We start from the raw sequence: 22,671 nt of genomic DNA, 5'->3' as shown, positions 1-22,671 counted from the left end.
AAAATATTTTTTGAAAAAAATGATATTTTCTGTAGGTAAATTCAGAGAAAAGCATCTATATAAAAGTAATAGAGTAAGGTAAACTAAAGAGATAAACTCTGAAACATGGGTAGTAACAGGTACTACCAATTTAAATTTTTGCTTCTATGGTGCAATACAGGTTTTCATGTAATTATACATGCAAGGAATATTCCTATTTCATTATCCACTCACAAACTGTCTTAGCGAATGCAGTGCCCATCATCCAGTGATAGCTCCTCTGTGACATGTTGATGAAATGCATACGTTACAAGCAATGATAGAGGAGCCCAGCCCTGCCCACCTCCCTCCACTCTCATCATTGAATTTCTTCCACACATTAACCAATTTTTCCTTAAGTGACTGAAATTGCACAGATCAAATATGACTTCATCAAAAATTATTTATTCTAACTAAAATATTGCCATTGACTTTACTTTTTATAGATCAAAATGAATGTTTTCTTCAACATTTCAATAAATTGCCTAAAATATATATATATATCTTTAGTTTTTTCTAGGTTTGCCAAGAATTGTTTTAGAAATAAAATGCCAGTAAAATCTAAGTTAAAAACTATTTTCTGTAAACATTCCAATGTGCAATTGCTTGATCATACCCAGATTTATTTTAAATGTGTAGTTTTAAAAATACAAGTTAAAGAAAGATTTCTACAATTATTAGAACATATTATATATATATTATATAGAGAGGCAAAGTTACTTATGTAAGTTCAGATAATAATTTTGCTTGGCAAGTTAGGGATTATAGGCAAGTAGCTATCTGACTGCCAGTACAGTGTATTCCATTTCCCAGGGACAAATACATTTGAATTACTTGAGGATAGTCGCTGACCTGGCAAGGATTGGAGGCCTTTGTTCAATTTCCAACTGCTATCTATGCCAATGTCTGAATTACTCAAATCATATGGCAGTAGCCTTTGTGTTACTTCCACTTGTTATTTACTATTCAGTATGAATTGTCATTTCTCCATAGAATCCTTAAACTAGCCAGTGTTAACTGCCTTCACTAGAAACTTTGCTCCACTGACAGAATAAATAACTTCATGGATTGTTTTATTTAAGAGGATATTCTGAGTGTTTGATTCTGTCTGTTAAACATTTATTTCTGTCTATGTAAATATATGCAATCATTTTTTATATTTGACACTGGTTTATTTAATCTAATCAAGATTATTTAACATTGCATCTTACTATTTTCTTACATTGAATAAGGATTGATTACCAATTCCTTTAATAGTATGAAAAAAGTTAATAAAATACGATTATTACAACCAAATAATAAGACATTACATATCTGAAAACTAAATTTATTCTATTATAAAACATCTTTCTTCTTAATAGTACATTTTCTTCCTTTCTCTTCCTATTTTTATGTTAGAATATCTGTAAGAAGAAGTTATTTCTGTAAATCACAACATAAATGGATGTGTGTATACAACAATGTGATTTCAATTTATGGTAATATTCAGGAAGAAAATAACAGTTGATAGTTTGTGAACTTCTGTTATGAGAAATCAAAGTGAATTATAAATCATAAATCAGCATTTTGTAAGAAGAGTGTATAAAAAGTGATTTGCTGGGAGAAAGTACCAATAAATACAAGCAGTAGTTACAACTTAGCATAAAACTAATAGTTTTCAAGGTGTTTTAACAAACTCTATAGTTGATAAGCTTATAATAATCAATTCTGTTTCTCGCTTTCAACAAAATCTCACCTTCACTATCACATTGTAAACTACCATTCAGTGAAAAAAATCACAGTTCTCATTGAGGTGATACTGTAATAAGCATGAAAAAAGAATTAAAACTACCTATGCATTGCACTACTTATGGAAACAGTGAAACTATACAAGTATGTGTGAGTATATGCAAAACACGTAGTACAAATATTTAAGTGCATCCAGACTTGCATATATAGCTCCCCATAGCCATAAATTATGCTAGAAAATCTAAGAATCCTTTCTACTAGTCTGTAAAAAAAATCATTAAAGGATGGCATATAATATGAATTGAAACACTTACTGTGGAAGGATTGAAGAATATTGATTGTCCATTCATCTGTTAATCTTCCTGTTCTTGTTATCTGAATACATTTGAGCTGATTTGAAGAGTCTCTTGATTCAATCCAACAAATCATATCTTCATTATAAATAAAATCTAGAGTATGAATTTCATTTCCATTGACCGAGGTCAGGGTTGCCATTTTACTTCCATTAAGATAGAAGACCTCAATGGTTTCAGAATTTGCAATTAACAGCATAGGTGGCCTATCTGTAGGTTCTGGGATAAAAGAGAACATGAAAAGTGAGTTTAGTGACAAAAAGTCCCTTTTTACAATTTTTGCATTATTTATTAAATTATTCTGTATTTTAATGCATCTTCAAAATAAAAAATACTTACAAAAACATGTATTAATAACCCTTATGTATGCTTCACTAAGTATATATTTCAGTTCTTTTCTCTAAGGAAAATAGTCTACTGAGCATTTTGTATTCTTTATTTCCTTAGTTGTAATGTATTGTCTAAATATAAGAACTTGCTATTTACTTTCATTGCTGGTAAATTAAAGGAAGTGCTGTCAGTTATTCTTATAGCAATGATGATGGATCTGGCTTCCCTTATGAGCAAGAGCACGCTTCCCTGAGGTGGATGTATGAGATCAGAAATGCATGCTCAGGATCAGAACATAGGCTCATACAAAGAGTGACGTCAGCCTCATTGGTTCCTTGTCTGGCCCCACAAGTCAAATAATCACACATTCCTTTAGTGACTAGCTTATGCTTACTAAGTAACTCCTTCCATATTTCTGCCCTATGGTTGGGAAAATAAGATTCTAAATGGGACAGCAACAAGTTCAAACTACTTATTAAACAATGCATTTTTTGCTTGTGTTAGTATTGATAATTGACCAGAATTTCAATACCTTTAATATTTGAAGGTAATAGTAAAATCCTATATAATAAAAGGCTAATATGCAAATCAAACTAATGGCAGAACAACTGGTCACTATGACGCACACTGACCACCAGAGGTTAGACACACAACACAGAAGCTGTCCCCTGGTGGTCAGTGCGTTCCCAGAAAGGGGGTGCCACTCAGACAGAAGCTGGGCTCACAGCTGGCAAGCACATCAGTGGTGGCAGGAGCCTCTCCTGTCTCCATGGCCATTGGACATACCCTGAGGGCTCCCGGACTGCAAGAGGGCACAGGCTGGGTTGAGGCACCCTCCTCCTCCGAGTGCACCAATTTTGTGCACTGGGCTTCTAGTCTCCTATAAAATTAGTGTTGAAAGTGTTTGGCTAGCCCTGGCCAGTTTAGTTCAATTAGTTGGAATGTCAACCTTTACATCAAGAGGTAACGGCTTCTATTCCCAGTCAGAACACATAACTAGGTTGCGGTTTAGGTCTTGGTTTAGCCAAGTACAAGAGGCATCCAATTGGGTTTCTCTCTCACTCTCCTTTTCCCTCTCTCTTAAAAAATAAAATAAAATAGCCAAAGCCGGTTTGGCTCAGTGGTAGAGCGTCGGTCTGCGGACTGAAAGGTCCCAGGTTCCATTCCAGTCAAGGGCATGTACATTGGTTGCGGGCACATCCCCGGTGGGGGGTGTGTAGGAGGCAGCTGGTCGATGCTTCTCTCTCGTCGACGTTTCTAGCTCTCTATCTCTCTCCCTTCTTCTCTGTAAAAAAAAACAATAAAATATATTAAAAAAATAAATAAATAAAATAAAATAAAATAAAATAAATCAATAAACATATCCTCAGGTGAGAATTTAAAAAAAAAAAGACAAAAGAAAAATCATTAAAAATTGTTCAGTGGTACAATCCTATCTAATAAAGAGCTAATATGCTAATTAGATGGAATAGCTGAACAAACCTTCTGGACAACCTTCAGGACCAAGTTGGGCCTGCAAGAGCCAGCTGAGACTGTGAGGGGCTGCCAGGGCTGAGCCCCTTGCACAGATTTTGTGCATCAGGTCTCTTAGTTATATTATAAAGGTAGCTTTCTTGCTACTTAGAAAATACACACACAGAAAAAAACAAACAAACAAACAAACAAAAACACAATATCTTCAATTCCTCTTTTTTCCTCTCCTCTATTCAATGTATCATTAAAATCTCTTTGACTCTGATGTCAAACTTATCAGGAATCCCACCATTTCACAGTGAATGCTATTACCATCCTGCCCCAAGCAGGGTCATCTCTTAACTAGGTCATTTCAGTCGCCTTCTAACTGGTTTTGTCACTTCCATCTATTCCCTCCTCTTCTTAGGACTATCTCAATATATCAGTCGGAGTTATTATACCTTTAAAATATTAAGGCAGACCAAGTCAATCTTCTGCCATTTCCAAGGGGGCTCTCATTACAATCAGAGTAAAAGTCAAAATCTGTGTCCTGGTGTTTAAAGCCCTACCTGATTTGACCTGATTTCCTTCATCTCCTAACTGCTCTCATCCTCCTGCATCTCATTTCAGACATGAAGCACTTCTTACTTGCCCCTTTTTGGTCAAGCCAGGTAAGCTTCTCAATCAGAGGTTCTTTATTCTTCCTGGAATTATCATCCCTGATATATGGCCAACTTGCTCACCTCCTTTTAAGTATTATCTGAACGTCACATTTCTGGTGAGGGTATCTTTAGCTTATACAAATTGCAAGCCACTATGCTCTCAATTTCTTGTATTATTTTTCACTTAAAATTAAATATAGATATTTACTTTTTCTGATTCATTGTTTTTCTATTTTTGCTGATGTAGCTCTATGATTTTGATAAAGCTTGGAACCCAGTGGTCATTCAATACAAATTTTCTGAATAAATGAAAACGTGAAACTCTTGCCCAGTAAAATTATTAAGAAAAATTCTGTGAAATTTTACAAAATAATTTGGTTTCTTAACCTATGAATGAAACTCAGAGAAAGGTGGAATATTCAGAAAATTTCATAAATATTATTTGATCTTTTAAGAAACTCACCCTGAGAATTGTAAAGATAGAAAAAAAAGCTAAAACACGAATATTTGATTTTTTTACCCCCCTAAACAATTCTCTCAATCAAGCCATAGAACTTTCCTCTGTCTTTAGAAAAAAGATGAAAGGTTTTGACTTTATAAAAGCAAAAAAGGAAATAAAAATAACAGCAAAAAGCTCAATGAGATTATAAAACTGCTTAGCCCAACAGTCTCTTTCTCATGGAGAAAACAGACTTGTTCTGGACAGCCTGTATAAACCACACACACACAAAAAAAAAAGAACTCTCAATAATGTTAAGATCATAGCCAATAAAGAGTTCTCTCAGAAGCAATGGTAAAACTGAATTATCACTGCTTAGCATAACCTTATCAAGGGACTCCATCTGAGCTTGGTTAGCCAGTTGGCTTCTTTCCTAATCTCTTAACGTCATTTTGAACCATGTCATAGTTGCCCTTGCCAGTCTCAAAATTTGCAAGTCCAGGGTGAGTCTTTATTCAACAACTGGCTCTGCTTATTTGTTTGCCGCACCCCCCTCACCTCCCCGTTGCCACCAGTTGACAATGGCACATTTGAAACTTATTAGATCATAGTTTCTCAGGTTAAGAAGGGGTCTTAGATGGCTGTGTTATCAGTTTAGCAAAGATATACTGACATTAATGTCAGAGCATCTTTTCTTCATTGACAATTGAAATGACCTTTAGTGAAGTTGCCTCTCCTTAAAAAATGAACCGTTATTTAAAGAAATCTTCTTTGCTACTAAGCTTTCTGAGTAGTCTAGATGTAGAGAATCATTTCTTCATTGGCTACTAGCCAGTACATTTAAGTATGTCATGGACATTATTTGGAGAGGAACTGGAACACGAAGGAACACTGAAATTCCCTGAGAAATTGAGATAAAAATAAATTAAGGATCAACACAGCCGATGCTTAATTGAGATTAATGCTTAATTGATCAATCTATTTGATTTTGTAGCTGCTTTTCTTTAGTGAATCAGTTGATTGTTTTAATGTAAAATATATCAACCTATGATTTCAAAACCTGCAGGTAAGCAGAAAAATCAATCAAAATATCAATCAAAAAGAAAAGCTAGATGCTTCATGTTTTGATTTAATAATGATAACTTTAAAATTCAAATGACATACTGGAGGAAGTATACCTACACTATTAGCTGTGATGTCCTTTACTGAAATAATATTCTCTGCTAATTACTAACTATGATTTTACTCTTTATATATATATATATATATATATATATATATATATATATATATATTTAAAATATATTTTTATTAATATTAGAGAAGAAGGGAGAGGGAGAGAGAGATAGAAATATTAATGATGAGAGAGAATCATTTATTGGCTGCCTCCTGCACACCCCCTACTGGGGATGGAGCCTGCAATTTGGGCATGTAACCTTGATTGGAATTGAAGGCCAACACGCAATCCACTGAGATAAACTGGCTAGGGTCGGTTTTACCCCATAGACAAACTTAAGGCTTAGCATGGGATGAGGGGGATCATTGAAACCTAAGAACCCATAAAAATAATCAAGGGCTAAGGATATGAATGAATTAAGGATCAACACAGCCAATGATTAATTGACATTAATGCTTAATGTCAAAGAAAGCACACCATCGGTATTCTATCCTAGAGAACTAAGACTTGGCATGAATAAGTCTCTCCTAGGCTATCAATTGATTCATACCAAAGAAAGACAATTGTCCTCATATGCTTCAACACCCCTCATCTGTCAGTAGTATGAAAACCAGTGTTTTCCTCCCAGTTATAAAGACACGTATTTGTGATCCGTATGATCAGAAAGTGATTACTTCCTTTCACATATGTCATATTAATCAGCAGCTCACTTTTTGAGTTTGCAAAGCCACCATGCAGGCCAGTGTGAAGATTATAGTGTATTTCAATTCACAAAATGAAATAAATAACACATTGTGATTTTTTAATCAGGACAATGAAATATGTTTAACTGATAATTATTGAAGGACTTTATTAGTGAATCTCAAAATTGGAGAATAATTCATTCAAATTTTAGGTTGTTGAATGGTTAGAATTAGCAGATAGTCTAGAGATGATCAATTCACATTATTTTTTAAATTTTTAGTCACTTTTCCTAATTGTAGGAACTACTTTAGCTATATAAACACATTTTTCCTAATTTAGATATTTCCCTCCAAGTTGTAAGTTTGTAATGACTGAGTTAAATAATAAATAACTCCTGTTCATAAAGTAGTTCCTATTTAAAAGCATGAGGTCTTAAGAAGCACATTTATTTTGTTTCCTAAAAAAAAAAAAAAAAAAATACTGCCTCAGTATTTGCATATGCATTTAACAAATATTTATTGAGCATGGCTAGCTTCTGCCAGGCACTGCTGTGGATGCTAGGGATATCAGTGTTAACAAAACCAATAAAACTCCCATGTACATAGAGCTTATATTTTAGTGAGAGGAACACAAAATAAACAAGGAAGTAAATACTATTTAATATGATTTGGCAGTGATGAATTCTGTAAAGAAAAGGAAAGTAAAGGAAATGTGGGTTGCTCCTTGGAGAGAGTAGTTCAACTCAGAATATATTTAAAAGTTTGAAATGAATGGTTTATGAGAAAGAATAGACTCAAGGTTGACTCTAATATTTTGGCTTGAACAATTGGGTAACTGGGGGTGACATTTACCAAGATGGAAAACTTTGAAAAACCATTGTTACAAGGGGAGAAAATCAAGGGTTTGGAAAATACAGAGTTTAATATTTCTATTAATTCCAGATGTAGATATTGAGTTGGTTCTGAATATTCAAGTGAACTTTGTGTTCAATAGAGATGCTACGACTGATGATAATAACCTGGGAGTCCCAGTCTCAGATGTTCTATAATATAAAATCATGGAGGAGCATGTATTTTTAAAGGCATAATACAGGATAAGTGCACTTATGAAATCAATCAAGTAAGAAATGTTCAAAGGACTGAACACTGAATTGTGCCAATAAATACTGGCACTGTGAGAAAAATGCAACAAAATAAACTGATAAAACATGTCTTGTAAGGTAAGAGAAAACTCCAAGAATATGTTGCTTTGAAAGGAAATGTATTCAGGAGGAGACGGGGATAAGGTGCTGCTTAAACTGATAACTGAGTAATTTGGCAATTGGAGGTCATTGGTAACCTTTATAATAAAGGTGTTAGGTGGGTGATAAGAATGTAAGATCCACTGAAGTACACTCAAGAAAGATGGGGAGGAAATGGAGAGAGATAACACATTCTGTGAGTTGTTGTTTTTTTTTTTTTGTTTGTTTTGTTTTTTTTAAGGGAAAAGAGAAATGGAGTGGTAGTGGAGAACAATATAGATTTAAAGAAAGTTGCATCATATCATCTTTACAACATGCTTTTATGCTGATAGGACAGATACAGGAGAAGAGAAAATACTGATGAGCAAGAAATTAAGAAGGCAATTGTATACATCTACTTCTTGAGCAGGAGAAAGAAGATGAAATTGATGTATTGTACATTTGAAGGATTGGCCTCAGGAACAAAGTCAAATTGTTATTTGATTCAAATAAGAGGAAGGTGGAGTGATTCGTTCTAGATTCAAAGAAATTGGTAGATTTAATTAAGTTTGTAGTAAGAAAATTATCTTTTGCTTGTTTTTACTTTCTCGGGAAGTATGAAACCAGATCCTTAGAATCAGATAGAAAAAAGATAGATAGATAAAAATTAATTATCTAGGCATAGATAATTAAGGCCATGTAATCTATTTCTTTGTTTTCTGAATAGATTTAAATATACAACCTATATGTTAGATTTCAATTTTCTACTATGTTATTAAAAAGGCAGATTAGCTCTAAGTACTCAATGGTGATTATATATAAAATTTCTAGCTACTTTCCTAGATATACTCTTTGCAATTTGACAATTAAGTTATTTAAAATTTCTGAAAATATTAAGAAAAAATTCATATAATAATTTGGCAAACATTATCTTGTATGGGAAGACGAAGACTTTGTGAGTCCTAGTACTGAAGAGAAATGCTTACTAAATATTTTAAAATGCAATCAATACAATGGATTTTCTTTTCTCAGGATTAAAATGACTCTAAGCAGCTTACTAGGGAGAATATGCAGAATATTAGTCATCAAAGTCAAGGTCAAGATGAAATCTAGAGGAAGGAGTGCCAAGGGTAATTCTCTAACTGCTGTTATTACCTTGTTATTGAAATTGATACAAGGATGCCTTGAAGGTTCTCTGAAAACTTTGTGTTTTCTTACTAGAATAAGCAAAATATTATTCTTTTTCTCAGGTTTTAAATTCCACCCTGCCTCCTCTCAATATTTTAATAACTGTATACTTCTACTTTTCCCAAACAAAGCAATATAAAAGTTATATAATTGTGTATTTCATTGCCTCATCTTAAAATTAAACCCCATATAATTTCTATACATTTAAGTAGGCCTCATTTCAGTTTATTTTTCATTATATTTGTCCAGTTTGAAGACAAAGAAAGGGAATTAATTGTAGAGCATTTTATCTATTACACATTGTAATTGAGGATTTAATTAATCATTCAATAGCTATTCTACAGCTTGTTATCCCATTTCTAAAATGAAAAAAAAAAAGTTTATTGATTGTCAATATAGAGCCAATAAATGTGGCCATGTAATTGTTTATACCCAAACAAAGAAGTCCTCAGTTAGATTATAGTTAAAATGTTATGTGGTAATGAAAATGGAAGACATGCATTTTTCCTATATCTGAGATTTCCTTTGACTATGAGTAAATCAAAGGTGTTAGGACACATAAGACACCATGGTTGTGTTCACTGTTATCAATCTTGCAACTTTGTTGCTAGAAAAAAGATTCAGGATATCACGAAAGATGCTAGACTGTGAAAGTGATTTCCTCTAGCAAAAATTAAAAAAATAAAATAAACAAAGAAGTAAAAAACACACAAAATATTATATCTTAACACTGGCATACTCATTAACAGTGTTTGAATAGGAAAAAGAAGTGTGATGTTTAATTTTAGTGATGAAAATTCCATCAGAAATTCTTACCCTATCCTGTAAAAAATGAGATTTCTAACTGAGTGAAGGGCCAGAGATGTAGGGTGGGAATACTCCAAAAAAATACAGAAATATGTTGTTTACTGGACATGCCGGGATTTCAAAGGCAGTTTGCAAAGTTCTGGTATATTTATAGGATACTAGAGGCCAGTGGACAATATTCGTGCATGGGGGAGAGAGGTGTCCCTCAGCCCAGCCTGCACCCTCTCCAATCTGGGACCTCTTAAGGGATGTCTGACCATCCCGTGGGATCAGGCCTAAATAGGCGGTCAGACATCCTTCTCACAATTCAGGACTGCTGACTCCAAACAGTTTGCCTGCCTTTGCCTGATTACCCCTAACCACTTCTGCCTGACAGCCTGATCACCCCCTCACCACTCTCCTGCCATTCTGATCAACACCTAACTGCTCCCCAGCCAGCCCAATTTTCCCTAACTGCCCTCCGCTACTGGCCTGGTCACCCCTAACTGCCCTCCCCTGTCAGTCTGGTTACCCCTAACTATATTCCCTTGCAAGCCTAGTCTCCCCCAACTTGCCTTCCCTGCTGGCCTGGGTCTCTCCCAACTGCCCTCCACTGTAGGCCTGGGTCCCCCCCCCAACTGCCCTCCTCTGCCAGCCTGGTCACCCCCAACTGCCCTCCTCTGCTGGCCTGGTCACCCCTAACTGCCCACAACTGCCCTTGCCTACAGGCCATCTTGTGGTGGCCATCTTTGACTATATGGGGGCAGACATCTTGTTTCTTGGAGTGATAGTCAATTTGCATATTACTCTTTTTTTAGAGGATAGGCTCAGGCAATACTGCCTGATTGCAGGAGGGATAGCTTTCTCTCAGCTATCCTTGCACAGCAAGCTCACTGGAATTGCATGTTTATCTGAGGAGGGCCTTGGTGAACCAGGCACACATTTAAGGAGCTTAGGCAGAACTCCCCAAACCAATTTTGACATCAATACTATAATGAAGGCAGCATGATGCCTGAATAGCAGGATAAAACTAGTAAAGCACCCCGTTGTCCTTTGTTCCTATTCCAGCAGTTTGACTTTTCCACATCCCAGTATACTTATTCTACTTCCTAAATGTTTAGAAAGAAAATTGCTTTAGCACCCAACAAACATTTACCATGCATGTACTCTTTCCAGGCACTGAGCTATATCTCTGCCACTCACCACTTACCACAGTGTAAGTCCCACCATGCATACAGGACTGAGTAAAGAACAGCACTCTGGATTACTCTGCTCCTTCCTCGCTCAGAGAGTCTCATATACAATCTTGTCATCAAGTATCACTCACAGTTATGCCTCAGTGAAATGACAAATTGTGCAGCAACTACACCTTTGGACCACATAAAACTAATAAAAGCTCAGAACAGTAAATCTTCATGTGTCCAGACATAACCACATATCATTCTGCAGGAAGCCCTTCTTAGCCAGATGGTATGCTAAAATAGGTCTGATCACTAGTCTCATAAGTGGTCAAGGTGACTAGGCTTACTGTTACCCTTCCTAAGAACACTAATTTTTTAACATTGACTGGTTATTTTCTAGAAGGGAAAAAAAGGCAAAGAAATTATATTTTAATAACTGAATTCTAAGTACTTTTAAGTGGCTGCTGAGACTCTGATGTCCTGAGCAGGAAACTATTACCTTTCTAGACAGGCACCTGCCGATTCTTCCCATAAGCACAATCAGTCCTGGCTGAAAACCATGGATGATTCCTAACATTCCAAATAGAAATTTAAACTATTTATTAACAGGCAATAACAGAGTTAGAGGTTAGATGTAGGAGCCATAGAAAGTTATATTTTGTATGACTTCTCTGTTTTCTAAGAATTGTTGTAAAGAAAACAGCAAGTGGTAAAAAAAACAAAAACAAACAAACAAACAAACAAAAAGCGCTGGCTGGAAATATGCTTCTGTGGATTATACAGAGATTACTATTTGTATTTATTTCATCAAAGAAATCCATTGCCTAAATAGTCTGACACTCCTCCTTCCCGCCCCAATCAGTGAACAGTAAACTATAAGCTGTAATAGAATGCGCTCTCTTCTCTCACTGCTCTGTTTGTTCCATGGCAAACAGGCACACACACACTCTCTCTCAGCACCATTTAATGCAGTGCCTGTACATTGATAGCATGTAAGTATTTAGTGCTTTTTATCCTACTACTAGATAGTGCAATCAGTAGAACCATATTAGTTCCCCCAGAAATGTATGCTGACATTTGAAGCCACTTGACTTCAGCAAGTGGCTGAGACACTGAAAAGTACAGTCCAATGAGCCTGCATTTATCAGCACTAAAAATGGAAACAGTTCAAAACTTAAACACCCTTAGCTATTACTTTCACGGTTACAGATTCTACATGAGTCCACTTTCATCCCTGGGTGCTCACATCTAAATCAGTTAAAAGAAAGTTAAATAAAATAAAATAAACTTTTTACTTTCATATTTGACAGGTTACCAATAATCTAATCTCAAAACAATGTCAAAATATACAGGAGGTTTAAGTAGATGCCTACAAATGCTTTGACAGTTCATTTTAAAAGTTTCTTCAAGTGACAGACCCTAATGTTTAATTTAAATATTGCTAGCTTTTATTGTGTATTCCATTCAAATTAATAAACACTTATCATGACATTCATATTCTAGTTTGTCTCTTCCTACATTGTTTTATCAAGTATGCATATTTATTTAATTGTTTGTTTGTTTCTTCCCTGTCAGTCTAGATTTTTATCTCATGAGAGAGAAGCTAATTCATCCTGAGGGATCCATTGTTATATTAATTAATGTCCTTTGCCAGAGGCAGTTGAGCTAATCATTCCATCAATTTTTACATTTGAAACAATGCTGTGATAATCCACCTTTAAATCACAAGACTGAAGACATTATAGCAGGGAGAGTCCTTTGTGTGAAGGGCAAATTCAGATAAATTGAAATTATTCTAATCTTTTATTTTATTAAAATTATTCTAATCTTTTATTTTATTTTAAATTTATTTTTCTATTATTATTTATCCCCTCTATGCCTTCTTCCAACCCACCCTCCACCCCCCACTGCAATCACCACTCTGTTGTCCATGTTTATGAGTTCTCTCCCTTTCTCTTTTTTTTTTATTTTTATTTTCTCAATCACTCTACTCCCCCCACACCCTCCCATTTCCATCAGTGCTGCCTGCCTGCTCTCTATCTATGAGTCTGTGTCTGTTTTGCTTGGTAGTTCAGTTTGTTTATTAAGTTCCACATATGAATGAAATCATATGTTACTTGTCTATCTTTGACTGGCTTATTTCTCTCAGCATAATGTTCTCCAAGTCCATTCATGCTGTCACAAGGGTAAATTTTTCTTCCCTTATATGACATTGTGTAAATGTACCACATATCTTTCATCTACTCATCTACTGATGGACACTTGGGCTGCTTCCAAATCTTGGCTATTGCAAATAATGCTGCAATGAACACAGGAGTACACATATTCTTTTGAATTAGTGTTTCAGGTTTCTATGGGTAATTTCCCCAAAGTGTAATTGCTGAGTAATAAGGCAGTTCCATTTTCAATTTTTTGAGGTAACTCCATACTGCTTTCACAGTGACTGTAAAAATCTACATTCCCACCAACAGTGCACAAGGGTTCCCTTTTCTCCACACCATCAACAACCTTTGTTAAAATCATTCATTGTTTAGTAACATGTTAGTTAGCATTATTTAGTAACATGTCATGTGTATTTCAGTTTTCTACTTGTGATTGATTTCAAGTTTCATAGCATTATGCCAGAGAGGATGCTTGATATGATTGCAATCTTATTAAATTTGTTACTTGTTTTCTGTCCTAACATGTGTGCTACCCTGAAAATGTCCCATTGGCATTTGAAAAGAATGGATATTCTGCTGCTTTGGAATGGAATGCTCTGAAGATATTAATTAAATCCATTTGATCTACTGTGCCATTTAAAGTCCACATCTCTTTATTGATCTTCTGTCTCGAAAATCTGTCCATTGATGTCATGGGTGTTAAAGATCCCCTACTATAACTATATTACTGTCAATCTTTCTCTTTATGTCCATCAAGATCTGCTTTACATATTCATGAGCTCCTATGTTGAGTACATAAATGTTTACAAGGGTCATATCCTCTTATTGGATTGATCCCTTATTATTATGTAGTGTCCTTTTTTATCTCTTAGCCTTGGCTTTAAAGTCTATTCTGTCAAATATAAGTATTGCTACCCCAGCTTTTATTTCCTTTCCATTTGCATAAAATATATTTTCCCATCTCTTTAGTCTGTGTGTATCTTTTGTTCTGAGGTCGTTCTGTTGAAGACAGCATATACACTTCTTTTCTTATCCAATAAGCTACCTTATTGCATTAAAGTGATTGCTGATAGCTACATTTTATTTTTTCATATATATATATATATATATATATTTTAAATTTATTTATTTATTTATTTATTCTTCCTCCTTTTCTTAAAACAACAAATGGTGGTAACAAATTCTCTTTTTGTTTTGTTTTGCTTTGTTTTGTTAATTTTCACCAGAGGATATTTTTTCCATTGATTTTCAGAGAAAGTAGAAGGGAGAGAGGGGGATAAATAAAATGAGAGAGAAACATCAATGTGAGAGGGATGCATCGATTGGTTACCTCCTGCACACATCCTTACAGGGGCAGGGATGGAAATGCAACCAAGGTACATGTCCTTAACCAGAATGGAACCGGTGATGCTTAAATCCAAGGGCTGACACTCTACCATTCAGCCAACCTGGCTAGGGCATGGCCAGTCCTTTTTAATGGTTTCTGTATCATTTTTTTATACTGTTGAGAATCCTTATAATTGTTACTCTCACTCTGTATCTGATAAATTGCTTACCTTTACTTCATTTAGCTCCTTTTCTGGAGAATTCTCATGTCCCTTCATTGCCTGATTCTCTGGTTTCCCATTTTGGCTACTTGTTTGAGTTTGTGTCTATGTATTAAGTAGATCATCTACTACTCTCAGTCTTGGTAGGGGAAACTTATGTAGTAGGTGACCTGTGGGTAGTGGCACCATCTTCCTGATTACCAGAACTCGGTGCTCTAAGAATGCCCCTTGTTTGATTGTGTGGGCCGTCCTGTTGTAACTGACTCTTGATTGCCATTGACCTATTTGTGCATGGGTTCAACCCTCAGGTTGGTGGACAGTGAGACTCAACCCTCAAAACAGCATGCAGGCTGCTCTGTGGGTGCTGATCACACAAAGCGGGATCTGCCCCAGCGGGGTTTGGTGTCTGCCAATATCCCTTGTGGATATGTTGTTTGTGAAGATTATTGGATCCTACTCTGTTGTTGTCTGAAGCTGGCCACTGGGTGTATTGATTCTGGGTCTCTTCAGAGAGACTCTGGTGCAGGCCAATGTCACATGCTGCCTGTGACTGGTCTTGACCAACCTATGTGGAGCTATCAGTGATCCAAAGCTTGTGGCTCCCTCTGCTGTGTCAGGGTGCATGCATTAGGGTCTGCTTTTACTCAAATGTGCACATTTAAATTAAAGTTATTTTATAAAGTACATTGTAAACTTTTTTCCATTTAGAAAGTGCCGTATTTTTCGGACCATAAGACGCACTTTTTTCCCCCCAGAAGTGGGGGGAAAAAGTCCCTGTGTCTTATGGCCCAAATATAGCCTACACATATACTTTAAAAAAAAAGTTTTTTTACTTGCCCGGCTCTGTGTGGTCTCTGTGTGCTTGCCTGGCTCTAAAATGGTTCTAAATGCTGCTGTTTACTTTACAGGGTTGATTACATGTGTTTATGACTGTGATGTTGGGTTTTAATGCACATAAAATATTTTAGGACACTATTTGTTTCAGAATCTTTTTTTCTTCATTTCCCTTCTCTAAAAACTGGTGCGTCTTATGGTCCGGAGCGTCTTATGGTCCGAAAAATATGGTACTTATTTTGCTATCACACAGATAGTTGGACTAGTTTACCTTTGAAGTTCTTCCCAACTCTGAAATGAGTGTGTCTATATTTCAATAGTCAGGTCAATATTACTAAAGAACTGCAGTGCATGAATTCACAGAAATCAAAAGGCTTCCTGCCTCACATTAATCTCTTTCCCCATCGCTACAGGGCCTAAAGTCACTCATTCCCCTCTATTAGAGCTAGTTCTTAAAAATGCTCTTAAGGCTTATCAATTTTATCTGGATTCAGGTATTATATGACAAAGGAGGGATAATCAATTGACTTATTAATTTACCTAATTACTATCAATTATTACCACACACCCACAAGCTTCAGGGTGAATAGTTGGGGAGCAACTATGATACCATTCTGTGCTAACCTAGTTCATCACCTTTATAAAAGCTGGTTCCCAGCCGGCTGACCCTGCCTCTCTCTGCCTGCTCGCATAAGGCTACTTCTCCCAAATTATTTCCCCATAATCTACTAAGGCCTTGGCAGTTCCTGACTCTTGGGCCTACTTCCAGCCTCCCACAGTATACCTTGGGCTTGCTATTTTTAAATTGTTCTTTCTAAAGCCTAGAGATCTTTTTCAAACATCCACTCTCTTGAGTCAGCTCATTCCAACCTTCCTTAGTTTCCCATACTCCCGCTTTCTGAGAGCCCTGAACCTCTGCCTTGACTTGGAGAAAGTCAGCTTCAAGTAGGGTAGAATTATAGAGGGCGGGGGGAAGGGGAGCCAAGGTAAGCAGTCAGGTAATGGAAAGGAGAATGACGAAGCGTTAAGATAAAGATGGTTTAATTTATAACTTTTTTCCTAGCAACCATCAGTCACAGCAATGCCACAGTACAATAAAATTGCTCTAACAATGTAAAGCTGATGAAAGAAATAGAATTTTATACATAACTGGAGCAAAACATATCCTAAAGCTCACTTGTTATCAATATGAAAAAATCTAAAGCAAAACCAATCATTTTCCCTTTGAACTGTACAAATAGACTGGTTCAAACATCCCTGTGGCCTTTAGAATTAGTCAGTATATTATAGATTTTTGCCCATTTAGTTTATTATTCTCAACTCATTGTTCTAAAACTATAAACCACAGAAACTTTCTCATCGAAACTGTGTACTTTCAAACTTTGGAGGCCACTGTTGTCATCAAGCCAACCCACCAGAAGTGAGGACATTTATATGCTCCATTATCAATTCTGGAGTCATCAATATCCTTGAAGCAGCATCCCATTATCATATACCAACCCTCTCTGATTACACTCTGTTATTGTCAGAAACCCGCTCGGTGTAGAAAGAGAGAAAGTGCCTCTTTGTATCAGGTTTATTACATTACACTCCCCCGCTGTGTAACCACAACAATATTGTGTGGATCAATAGAAACAGCAAAGAACTGGCCTTCTATTTCCTTATTCCATCAATATTTAAAATCAGGACTCAGTGGTGGGCAAAGAAGAACATGCAACCTGACCTTATTTTTCTCAAGGATTGCCTCAGGAAAATAAATAGGCCTTCATAAACTAAATCAGTAATTCAAATAAATAGAGGGTAAAACAGTTTCTGTCTGGGCAATTTTGTATATGAATATGTTTTGTAAATAATTAAACACACTATCTCAGGGAAATCATTGCAATTATAACATGAGGATTTGTTGTAAAGGGAGACAGCAGTAGTAGCAGCAGCTTGCTGAACAAATCCAATATTTGAACAATCTGGCTTCAAAAAAGAGAATCCCATCCCACACCTAATTTTCTCATTGCTAATAAGTGGGTAGGAGGACATTCATTAATTTATCAAAATTCCATGATTTTAAAGTGCACTAAGTAGATCCAGTTTTGGGGGAAGTTAGAAGGAGCCAGATGGACTATGATGTATAATAATCTTCCTATATTAATCCAAAGCTAATTCAGCTCACAAAAAATCAACATTATCCTATTGTTACTATCCCATTTGAATGCCACTTCATTAGCAAATCAACAAAACTCACTGAGTGTTTATTGTAGGCTAAGCTTGTATAGAAAAGATAGGCTTTATTTGCAGGTAAGAGGTAAAAGGATGATAGTTGTGAACCAACAAAATTCACATAAGAGTAGAGCACTCATTTTAGTAATTATAATTATAAAGAAAAGTTCTTTTTTTTCCTTTCCCTTACTCCTTCCCTCAGTATTTCTCTCCCATTATTCATTTCTTCCATTCACAAATATTGAGTGCCTTTATGGCCCAAACTAGTTCTATAGTCTAATGCTTACATTCTTCTAGGGGAATCATATGTAAAGCACTAGTATATAAATTAGTTAATTTAAAATGGTAGTGTTATAAAGAAAATAAAACTATAAAATCACAGTTTTAAAGTAGGCATGGATAATTAAATAAAATTGGAAAATAAAGTAGTAATGGAGAGGGTATGCACCATTAAATAGAATGGTCAGAGAAGGTCATTCTGAATGTTGACATTTCAGTCAAAACTTGAATATTAAGAACGTGAATATCATAGAGAAAGACATTGCAGACAGGTAAAACAGCAAGTGGAAAAATTTCAAAACAAAAGCCATGTGGCTGAAGAAGGGCCAGAAAACCAGTATGACTGGTGTGTGATTAAAGGAGAATAGTGGTAGATGAGATTGGAAAGGTAAATGGTACCAGTCCATTAGGCTCTCATAGGACCTGTTAACTATTTGAATTGTATTCTCAAAGTGAGTGAAAGTTATTGGGAGATTTTTAAGCAAGAGAGTGGCATGATCTGGTTTGGTTTTAGCAGATCACTTGAACTGTTTGTTATATGGAGTATGACTCTTGGAGAGGAAACCGAAACAAATTAGGAACTTATTGCTACTCTAGGAGAGAGCTTGGTAGTACAATCAATCAATCAATCCATTCCTTTTAAACAGGCTTGTGCTAATTAGAAACCTGCTGTAATGGAAAGCATTATATAATGATCAGCACCACTGCAAGAACTACTCTGGATTTCTAAGTATGGATCTATAAATTAAAACAAAGCAAAAATCTCTTTTTTTCAGTGTCCATATTGCTCTACTACATTTCTAAAGAAAAGGAACTGCAAAAAGGAAATAATTTTGGAAGGATGCTGGAAACCAATCACTGTTTAACTAACAAAGAGATGTGGACAGGAAGCTGGGAAGGCTGGTCAACAACCTTAATTGCTCTAACCACTCACCTTTTAGTTGGACATAGCTGAAGCAGCCTCCATCTCTGTTTGTCTCATGTAAATTTCTATTATTTCCTGCCTAAGGGCTATGGGTATTTCCCATAGCCTCAATAAAAGGGAGAGCAGGGCTAGAGCAGTGTGTAGTCCTCCCACTAGAGGTCAGCTCCCACCTGGCCCCCAATATTGCCAAATTAACATTTTTCTAGTCTCTTCATTTGTGTTCGGCCTTCTCTAGAACCCGAACCCTGAACCGGAACCCTGAACCACGCGGGATGTGAAAGGGGTTCCTACAGAAGGACAAAAATGATGATAACTTACCATTTTTGGCTTTGCAAGATCTGTTGTCTGGCTGCATTATATAGCCCTCCACACAACTGCAAGCATAAGATCCATACGTGTTTACGCAGGTCTGGCTGCATGCTCCATAAATGGCACATTCATCTTGATCTGAAAGGAAAATTGGCATCATTTCTAAATAGAGTTATTATTGGGCATTTTGTTTTTCCTTGAAGAAAGCCTTTTAAAAGTGTAGTTTAGAAATAGACTATTGCTTTAAAAAGGAAGGGCTGACGTGGCTGGTTTGGTTCATTGGATAGAGTGTTGGCCTGAAGACAGAGGGTCCTGGTTCCAATTCAGTCAAAGGCATGGACCATAGTTGCAGGCTCTGGGCCCTCGCAGGAGGCAACCAATCCATGTCTTTCTCTCACATGGCTGTTTTTCTCTGTCTCTCCCTCTCCCTTTCACTATCTCTAAAAATTAATAAAAAAATATCCTCAGGTGATGATAAAAAAAATGGAAGGGCCAACTTCAACAAGTCTTTTCAAAACTACACTAACTGAAATAGAAATAAATAAAATCAATAAAATTTAAAAATCAGCTAATTCATTGTTGTTTTCATAGTTATAGAAATATATGATCAAACTTAATATCTTTTATTATAATAATATCTTTTATTATAATAATCTCTTATTATTTTTATTACATTAAACTTTTATTTTTGATTGTATTACATATAACTCCTATTTCTCCCCTCCCTTGACCCTTTCTAGCCTGCTCTCATACCCCACCCAACCAAAGCCTTCACTACCCTATTGTCTGTGTCCATGGGTTATGCATATATGCATACAAGGTCTGTGGATGACCTCTTCCTATCAATCCACATCTTCTATTTTAAAAGAGGTTTTATTTACATTTTCGATGGGTAGGCTAGAGTCCTTGGATAGTTCTACAAAGGTATAAAATGCACTCCTATAAATATTTGTTGAATAGTACTACTATTTATGACACTGACATTTTCACTATTTTAACAATTAGTCTAATAACATAACATGGTTTTCAATAAACATATTAAATAAGAGTCCTGAGCCAAGCTATGAAAACTACCTCAGTAAATAAAAAAATAAAAAAATAAAAAACAGAGAACTATTAAGCTCTTGTTAAAATGAAAATATTATCTTAATTAAATTAATTTTAATACTAGATGTCCAATGTACGAAATTTGTGCAAGGTCCTTGACCCCAGCCCCTCCATGGCCAGGGCTTCTGCTGTGGCCCCTGCCCACTACAGCTCTGTCGGGAAGGAACGATGCTTGGTCTAATTAGCATATTACATTTTTATTATTTTTAGATGTATGATCCTGATTCTACTCCCTCTCTCCTTTCTCCCTATACTTCCCTCCTACAGAAACTTGTCCAAATATCCATAAACAGCAGGTATTTAATTATTCTTAATCAAGTGGGCAAAAACACAAATTCTGTCAGTCAATAATTTAGAGTAATATGAGTCTTTATTCTGTTCTGTTTACCAAGAACTATACTAATCCCCCCAAAAAAAACCAATTGATAAAACATGGCTCTTCCCCTTAAGTGAAATGAGTCTACTGAAATATAATTTTGATTTTATGGATTTCCTTACAATAGAGATAGTCATATTCTAGTTATACAGACATAGAGAAGTAAGTAAAACTGCTTGGAGTTAGACAATGTTAAGTAAAGGCCGCATATTAAGCTGAGTTAAAGAATAATTTGGATTTTCTTAAACTGAATAAAAAGAAATGAGATAGAATGGGGCATCCTAGTTTACCAAAATAGCATGTGAAAAGGCATCGGAATGACATAGTGGGGATTTCAAAAAATATATAAAGAGTTGAGTGGAGTAAGTGTGTATAAAGGGAAGCGATAAGAAATGGCAGGGGAAAGTAGTTTTAAGGCCAGCTAATGAAGTTATTGTAGCTGTGCATTATACCTAGACTTTGGGAAGCATTAATTAGATAAGCTATTTGATCAACTTCATATTTTAAAACTAAACAAAAAGAATGGATTGGTGAAAGTAGTGAAGAGGTTCTTGAAATGTACGTACTAATTTCTCTCAAGAAACTTTATTTTGAAGTCACTATATTTTGAATTAAGTCAGTGGCAATAGAAATGAAAACTAAAATGAAATTAACTCAAATGTTTAACAAACAGAATAGGCAACATGTGAAGACTAATTGGACATAATGGAATTGAATGCTGGTCCAATTTGATATGAAGTATAGATTTCAGTGGAGATATCAAGGGAATAAATAGTGAGTTTGGTTTGGATGTGTTATATTATTTGAGGAGTCTTCAGGGCATTCTGGAGTAGATGACTAACAAGTAGTTGAAAATATGAAACTGGCAAGATTAGTGAGATCTGTCTTGGAGTATTTGGGAGTAGATAGCATATGGATAATATAATTAAAAACAAACAGAACAAAAAGCAAATTGCAGAGGGTTATATCAATAACAACAAAAAAAGAAAAAGAAAAGAAAAAAGTGAGGAAAGCTTGAAAAGTGCACAATATTACAATATTAAAAAGGCAGGAGCCTCCTCTGAAGGAGACTTCATGAGAAATGTAAGGAATTATGGAGGGTGACAAAGTGTAATACTCAATGAAGAAATCCAGTAATATAGATATTCAAACTGTCATTAGGTTATAGGAGACGGTGCGGTTACCTTAGCATAGTGAAAAGGGGATGCTGTCATAGATGACAGGTAGATCTTATTAACTGGAACATGGAATGTGCTTTTGTTTTATTGAGTCTCTAAAGGGAATTGAATATATAAACTTTGGCCTATTAATTGTGTTTCCTCATTGGAACTTGGAAATACTGAATTTGAAGAGAAGTTGAGACTCTTGGAAACAATTTTGGAGGAAGGAGATGAGGAAAAGACAGGAAAAAAAAAAGAAGACAAGAGAAGCAAATGAGGACAAGAGAAGCTAATGAGGTCGAGGTGTTAATTGGATTAGACTGCTATGGTATAATAAAATATATATTTGATTTTTTTGTTCTTAGTTCTTCAAACTGTTGTATTTTTTGAGCAATAGGAGTGTCCTTAGTTATTTATAACTAGTGCCCCAGTGCACAAATTTAATTGAAAGGAAATTAATTAGAAAGTGGCTGGTGGGATAGGACTGGTGAGATGGGCTGGACATACCCTGGAGCCAGCCTTCGGTGGTCCCTCCCCTGCC

At 35.6% G+C, this 22,671-nt stretch overlaps 1 protein-coding gene across 1 annotated transcript in view; it reads right to left on the bottom strand.

The window, feature by feature from the left end:
• The window catches only part of LRP1B (LDL receptor related protein 1B), a 1,573,107-nt gene that overhangs the window by 811,772 nt on the left and 738,664 nt on the right, over window positions 1-22,671 (bottom strand). Inside the window, exons 5-6 of the mRNA XM_036421500.2 lie at window positions 19,497-19,625; window positions 2,061-2,318 (exon numbers count right to left, since the gene is read on the bottom strand). Coding sequence (XP_036277393.2) covers window positions 2,061-2,318; window positions 19,497-19,625 — 387 coding nt within the window. The remainder of the gene's footprint in view (window positions 1-2,060; window positions 2,319-19,496; window positions 19,626-22,671) is intronic.

The sequence above is a fragment of the Pipistrellus kuhlii genome, unplaced genomic scaffold, assembly GCF_014108245.1.
Source record: "Pipistrellus kuhlii isolate mPipKuh1 unplaced genomic scaffold, mPipKuh1.p scaffold_m20_p_7, whole genome shotgun sequence".
NCBI classification, from domain to species: Eukaryota; Metazoa; Chordata; class Mammalia; order Chiroptera; family Vespertilionidae; genus Pipistrellus; species Pipistrellus kuhlii.
The sequence above is the reverse complement of the archived record's forward strand: the minus strand, read 5'-3'. Positions and strand labels throughout refer to the sequence as shown.